The sequence below is a fragment of the Lepidochelys kempii genome, chromosome 10 (assembly GCF_965140285.1).
Source record: "Lepidochelys kempii isolate rLepKem1 chromosome 10, rLepKem1.hap1, whole genome shotgun sequence".
NCBI lineage: Eukaryota > Metazoa > Chordata > Testudines > Cheloniidae > Lepidochelys > Lepidochelys kempii.
This window is the reverse complement of record NC_136389.1, coordinates 4509691-4517154: the sequence shown is the minus strand read 5'-3', so window position 1 is coordinate 4517154 and position 7464 is coordinate 4509691. Positions and strand designations below refer to the sequence as shown.

Sequence of the window (7464 nt, the reverse complement as noted above, 5' to 3'; positions counted from 1 at the left end):
TACACGAAGTAAACTAATACACACTTTAAAAAAAATCAGAACTAGAAACACTCTCCCAAGCGAACTTCCACCCCAAAAGGGAAGAAGCGCCAGAGTTTCCATGAAGTCCATTAGCGATTTCACTATCGCTTTTATGTGGAAGGGGCCTAGATACTATGGGGATGGGTGGCAATACAAAACTTGCTATTTGTACTCCAGTAGCTCCTAGGCAGCAGCAAGGTTCGTGTGAGGCACTGTACAAATGCAGAGGAAGACGGGGTCTCTGACCCAAAGACACGTGACTGTGACGTGTTTAGCACATCTTTGCGCACTCAGACAAAAATAATAATAAATCTGTTTTCTCCCTCCCAATCCTGCCATGCAATACAGCGACGATCCAGAAAACAGAAGAGGAAACCTGGGGCTTATTCCCCACAGGGGTCAGCATGAGGAATGCTTCGTAAAACAAGTTATTGCTCCGGGACAATGAATCAGTGGTTTATTATCAGGTCGACAATTACAGCGGCAGATACAAAAGCACCAGCAGAGGCCCAGTGCTAAGTGGGGATGTCACGTTCTTTGTACTGTGTCCCTGTCACCTCCCTTGGGCTACACAAAATGCAGGCAGAGAAAAGCTTGTAAAGTGCCCCTCAGTGCAGATGAACCGTAATACTGCCATCAGTGTGCCTTAGCCCTCTGCCCACTGCAGGTAGACCCAATTCCCCATTGCGCTGTAGTTCATCATAATACTGTGCACCTCCAACCTCTGAGCCATAAGAGGGCTACCATGGTTAAAGGGGGTCTTCCTACAGTCACGTATACAGGTTCAAGATGGCACTTGGAGCTGCACCAGTCCAGCTGGCGGCAGATTCTGATCTCACTTAGGGTCAGTGGTGATCCTACATCACCAAAGCCAGTGGAAGTTTTGCCACCCACTTCAGTGGCAGCAGGATCAGGACCTTAATGTGGCATAAATCCACCGCCACCTACGGAGTTACTCCAGGGTTACACTAAAGTAACAGAGCAGAATGGAGCCCCGCCAAGGAGTCAGCCAAAGAGACTCACGGAGGAGAAAGCAATCCCATCGTGCATTTGTACTGGTGTCCCTGTGGACTGATCAAAGTACAAATGAGGATCTAGGGATTGAAGGAAGATACGCACATTCCAGCCCAAGGGAACGGAGCTGTGGGCAGTGTGGTGAAGGGGAGGAGGAGGTGCTATTTCAAGGGGAAATCAGTATAATAGCCCTTTAGTATCTAGAGGTAATTCATTCACAATTTCCAAAGCCTGAGTTAGGCAAGTTGCTGCTGAAAGGGCCCGATTCTGAGCTCCCTTACTCCGATGTACATCGAGAATAACTCTGCTAAGGCCAGTGGAGTCATACAGTAATAAAACGAGCACACAGCGAGACCAGAATCAGGCCCAATGCAGAATAAAATAAAATCGACTTCTAAAATTATTTCTATTGTGTGCAAAAATGATAAAATACCCAGAGCATTATCTGGTAGGATCATCCAAACATCCTTACCCTAACCATCCTGGAAGGGTTTACCTAGGGCAATTCATACCATGATCCCAGACCAGAAAATAGCATGTGAGAATGGGGCCAGATCTGAATCTCAGTTAAATCCAGCGTCACTCCCTAATGATTTCAATGGAGTAACTCAGGATTTACATGGGCATAAGAGATCAGAATCTCCACCCATTCTGGAAATAAAGGGTGAAATGTTGGCTCCTTTGAAGACAATGGCAAAACTCCTATTGACATCAATAGGGCCAGGATTTCACCCATCATACACGCTACTTATAATGGACAGGAGAGAAGGAATTCAGTAGCTGGTACTGGCCAGAGGCTGGGATGTTTTGGGACATGGGAGAGCTGGGGGTCGGGTCTGATGGATGAGAAGGAGTTACAGCATTTGCTTCCTCCCCATTCACTATATTTAAGGGACAAGTCACGGACCGTGAAATCTGGTCTCCCTCGTGAAATTTGGTGTTTTGTGTACTTTTACCCTGTATTATACAGATTTCACGGGGCAGACCAGCGTTTCTCAAACTGGTGATCCCGACCCAAAAGGGGGGTTGGGGGTCGCGGGGTTATTGTAGGGGGAATCACGGTATTTGCCACCCTTACTTCTGCACTGCCAGACAGCAGCAGCTGCCGGCCAAATGCCCAGCTCTGCAGGCAGCAGGGCAGAAGTCAGGGTGGCGATCCCATACCACGTCGTCCTGACTTCTGCGCTGCTGCTGACAGCGGCGCTGCCTTCAGAGCCGGGCTCCCGGCCAGCAGTTGCCACCCTCCGGCCACCTAGCTCCGTAGGCAGTGCTATCACCAGCAGCAGGACAGAAGTAAGGGTGGCAATACCATGACCCTCCCCCTACAATAACCTTGTGACCCCCATCAACCCTCTTTTGGGTCAGGACCCCTACAGTCACACCACCATGGCCTTTCAGATTTAAGTATCTGAAATCATGAAATTTACCATTTTTTAAACCCTATAACCGTGAAATTGACCAAAATGGACCCTGAATTTGGTAGGGTCCTAACTATGTACAAGTTTGCAACCGGATGGTTCAAAGCAGAAGTTGTCACATGTTCTGTGCAACATTCGCTATACAGAAGAGAGAACCCACCTGACAGAGCAAAGGCAACCAGAGATTTGTGTCCCATTTCCCTTCTGCTCCCCCAACCTCATGTTCCCAGACAGCAAACCAGCACCCAGCACAGATCTCTGACGGGAGGCATTGTATTGCAGAAGCCTGGAGGATCTTTGCTTCACTAGATTCTCATTTAGAGCACACAGGCACTTGATCTCAAACCGTTATCACAGGAAATAATGGGTAGCTTGTAGGAGTCCACTATAAGCAGCGAGTGAGTCCAGCAGCCCGCTTACTTCTTCAGGTCCTGCTCTGCTTTGTCTGAGAGAGGGGGAAACAAAATCAATGCGTCAGAATTTCGACACCACTTCTCTGGAATCCCCTGCTAATTACACACCGGAAGTTTTGATGAACACGGTTAATATTTCACAAGTTCTGTGGTCTGGGGACTAGAGGGCCGGACCAGAGGCACCAAGTTTTTGGTTCTAATTCTGGAGCTGCTCTTGCACCCTCTGGGCCCTTGGGAAAGCCCCTCAGAACCTTGATCCTTGCTCTGCAGAACTCCCCTGGCAGCAGGATCAAGCCCTCTGGTTCTCAGTTTCTCCATCTGTAAAATGGGGGCCATCTTTACCTCTCTAACACGGCTTTTATAGAACTTACATCATTAACGTCTCTAACACACTTTGGAAGGGGGCAGAGAGACAGGAGGAGTTACCTAGCTAAGAAGGCCCCGAGCTGAGTGAGTTTTGGGGCCTCCCGTGATGGGACAGGGCAAAAGGAGAGGACAGGGCTTGTGAGATTTCCAGTCCACACTGGACTTCCAGGGTAGGTTTGAGGTCTCGCAAGATTTGGAGCCATGATAAGGCTACTTCCTGATTGCTGGTTTCCAGCAGCCAACCCACCCTGCCCCACTTATCTAGATCTTAGTGGGTTGTGCTGTCTCCACTTGGGGGTTGGGAAGGAATTTTTCCCCAGACCACCAGCTTGGCTGAGGCTGGTTCGGTTATTTCACCTTCCCTGTAACAAAACCTAGGGGCAACCAGCAGGCTGGGATTCTCTCCCCTCCCAGAGGACTCAGCTGGACCTATCTGAGGGTCATTTAGTTGTCGCAACTGTTGGCAGGTGCCCAGTGCAGGAACTTGCCGATGTAGGCTCCACATCCCGCAAGGTGGATGGAGGCAGTGTGTCTAGAGGCAGTGTGTCTAAACCCCTGGAGGAAAATGTGAAGCAGGGGATGGGGCACTACCGCGGGAGGACCACCTCTCCAATGCGCCTGACGGTGACGCTGGTCAAGGTCCCCTCTTGCTCAACCCCCAAAATGGGAAGGGATGCTAGTGGGCAAGTGTGATGGTTGGCTCCCTCTGAGGTGGGGGACACCAAGAATTGGCAAAGGATCAATGGGGTGCAAGTGACCACAATGGGCTGTCCCCCGACTGGAACTTTGGATTTAACTTGACTAATAAAGCTACAGCCTAGTTAAAACCCACATCACATGTCCTTGTCTTCTTCTGCCAACTTGCACTAGCTAACTCTCCCAGCCCCATTCACATGGACTCATGTTTCCCTGTCCTTCCTTTACAAATACTAATCTCAAACTGTTCGGCTGCTTCTCCAAACTGCTTTGGGATCTGCAGCACTGGACTGGAAAGCTCGCTGGAAGGGACCCTCTCCAACACTCCCTGCTTCTGGCCCAGGAAGTTCAGGGGAGCATTGATTTATTTGTTCATTTTAAAATCTAAAGGCCTGGAAGGTTTGTTTAGGATTCTGGGTAGCTTCTCAGTTTATCTGAGCCCATCACCAATGACCTAATAAAAAACAGCCACCCCTAACTGAACCCAAAGCACAATGAGGCTCATCAACAAAAATCTCACAGAGAGCGAGATCAGGGGGACCACACCCAGGAGAGTTTACCAACACGGCTCCAGCCTCATCACTTTATCAGCTTGGCGCCTGCTTCTAACTAATTAACCTAACCAGAGAGGGCCCCAGGGAAGAACATTCCCTAGTATTCTTTAATTGAGTCAGCCTGAGGCGCTTTCTGCCACAGCGGCCATGATCCTGGACCGTGGTTGTCTCACTAACAGAGGTGGAAGAAAGAGGGAAACAAAGGAAGGCACCTCACTCCCTGCCAGGAGGCAGGCCTGATCAAGAATGCTCCCAAGGGTACTCTCAATGCCCCAGCTGTGTTTGGGAATGCGGGGGGTGGAGGGGGGGGAAGGAGGCCTGCCTTAACACTGGTCCTTGGAGATGGAAACACCAAACGCGGATGCTAGACAAATCCATTCTTATTAAACATGCCCTCGCTCAAACCCTGGAAACCACTGGAGTCGCTGACCAAACCAGGCAGATCCCAGCCAGAGGGACTGTCCAGGTGCAGCCCTTACCTGCAGGGATGAACTTCAGCGAGCTACTGAATATTCAGAAGCGAGACTGCCCCCTCTTCAGCCCGTCGTTGAGGAACTCATGGCCCAGTCCATTGCCGCATTTGCCACAGGACACCTAGAAGATGCAAGGGAGGAACACGAATGAACCGGGGCCAACCCCCAGGCGCCCCCTTTGTGCTGCTATTCAGACAGCGAGCAGCAGGGACAAGTCAGGGAGAGCTGTCAAGCTTCTGCTTTACTCTCTACAAGGTTTTCATCAGCACCTTCAAGGCGCCCGGCCGCTCTTCGTACTTGGCCACACTGTCGGCATGCACGGTTTCAGTGAAGGCCGGCCAAGGAGACGAGTGCTGGTATTTTGCTCTGCTGGAGAACAGCTCATAACCGCATTTGGAACAGATGTAAATGCCTGGGGAGGGGGACAGGAGAAATGACGGGTTAACTCCAGGTGGCAGCTAACCCTGCAAATTCAGTCACATGTGTGCTGCACCTGTAACGCCTGGATCCTTCTGCCCAGACACCACTCAAGGTCAGAGAAGATCACCTCAAAGAATGGTTTACAATACAGCCCTGCTAAACATGAACTCAGGCCAGGATACACCAACAGGTCACCAAACCTTAGCCAAACCTGCCACCACCCGCTGTCACTTTCCAGTGGCCAAGATAGGACTAAGGATTTCATGGCAGTGGCAGGGATGAAATCTCAGAGCCCTCTACAGCAAAATTGCAAGCCTCTGTCACATGATCTAAAGAGAATCCCATTTAGCTACAAGCAGTACAGGGCCTATGACACCGTTCTGGATCCTCTCTGTCACAAGCACACACTGGCCTGTTCCTTATGCACCTTTGGCCCAAGCACGGCTCAGAAGAGAAGCCCTAGTCCACACCCACCTCCAGCTGACCCCAGCTCTGGCGCGGTTTCTCCCGCAAGACTGGGCCCCGCTCATTCTATTGCCCAGCCCAGCTGGACTCTGGGCAGTCTGAGCTACCTGCCACGCCCACGCCCTGGCTGGCATGCCAGGGGGCTCTGCAAGCACCTGTGCGCCTCCTGGGGATTCAGAGCGGGTCTGGGGTTCTGTGCGGCCACCCGGGGATTGGGGGAGCTCAGACCCAGGCCCCACGGCTGAGCTGATCAGGGCTCCTGTGTTACCAGGAGGGGGCTGGCAAAGGGGTTCCTGCTGCCTCCAAGCCCCAGCAGCCCGGCCCCCCTGGCTGAAGGCCACCCTTATGGACAGGGAGAGACCAACCTCCCCTATGAACTGCGGGAGCCCAGCCGCCCCTATGGAGAGAGGGAACCCGGCCCCTATGGGCAATGGCCACCCCTATGGACGGGGATCCCGGCCCCCCTATGGACAGGGGGAGCCCGGCCACCCCTATGGACAGGGGGAGCCCGGCCACCCCTATGGACAGGGGGAGCCCGGCCACCCCTATGGGCAATGGCCACCCCTATGGACAGGGGGATCCCGGCCACCCCTATGGACAGGGGGATCCCGGCCACCCCTATGGACCGGGGGAGCCCAGCCCCTATGGGCAATGGCCACCCCTACGGACAGGGGGAGCCCGGCCACCCCTATGGACCGGGGGAGCCCGGCTCCTATGGATCCCAGCTCCTATGGAGAGAGAGAACTCGGCCCCTATGGGCAATGGCCACCCCGATGGACTGGGGGAGCCCGGCCCCTATGGGCAATGCCCTCCCGGCCCCCCGCTCCCGCGGGCCCCGCTCCCGCACCGGGCTCGAAGTGGCTCCGGAACGGCTCCCCGCCGAAGAAGGCGCAGAAGGACATGGCCGCCACGGGCGACTCGCGGCGCACTGCGCATGCTCCGCGCAGCGGCTGCAGGCCCTGGGGCTCTGCGGGCTGCTCTCGAGGGGGCGAATCGGAGCGGGGGGTGCAGCAGCTGGAGGCTGGGGCTACAGGGCAAAATCAGGGCTGGGGGGGGAGCAGCGTTAAGCCCGGGGCGAGGCGCTGGCAGAGGGTCACAGGGGGCAAAGCCTGGCACCGGGGGCAGCAGTTGCCCCAGGGGGACTGAGACCCCCCCGAGTTTGCCAAAATGGTGAGGGGCAAAGGGGCTTTTTTCTTTACTTCCCCTCTCACAGACAGCACCTCTCAGCACGGACACCGGGGCCAGGCCCTGGCTCCTCGGCCCGCCGGGGATTCAGTCCGTCCGTTGCCGAAAGTGGTCGGGGTCCGAGTCCATGAGGAGCACAGGCTCCTGGGGGGGCGCCGGGCCAAATCCAGCCGAGGTGCAGATGGGGTGTGGAAACCCCCCGCCCGGGGGTGCTGTGATCACTTACACTGGGTGCCAGGGGCAGGGGCGTGTAACTTGCACCGATTTGACACCCGCGGGGGCTGCAGATCGAGAACAGAATAAGGACCTGGGCCTGCGTCTCCTCTCGCCTACCCCAGTGTAAAACTGGGCTGACCCCACCGCTTTAACCGCTGCTAGACGCCAAGGGGCCTGCTTTAACTTCGTTCTTCTCTTGGCTTCTCTTCCTGCTCCCCCTCCT

General features: G+C 54.2%; 1 protein-coding gene across 1 annotated transcript; it reads right to left on the bottom strand.

The window, feature by feature from the left end:
• Nucleotides 1–461: 461 nt before the first annotated feature.
• Nucleotides 462–6780, bottom strand: MSRB1 (methionine sulfoxide reductase B1). The gene is made up of 4 exons (XM_073361733.2): nucleotides 6688–6780; nucleotides 5225–5367; nucleotides 4962–5076; nucleotides 462–2898 (listed from the first exon to the last, which is right to left on the bottom strand). The coding sequence occupies exons 1-4, from the start codon at nucleotides 6740–6742 to the stop codon at nucleotides 2870–2872; spliced, it is 342 nt and encodes a 113-aa protein (XP_073217834.1). The 5' UTR covers nucleotides 6743–6780; the 3' UTR covers nucleotides 462–2869.
• Nucleotides 6781–7464: the final 684 nt, after the last annotated feature.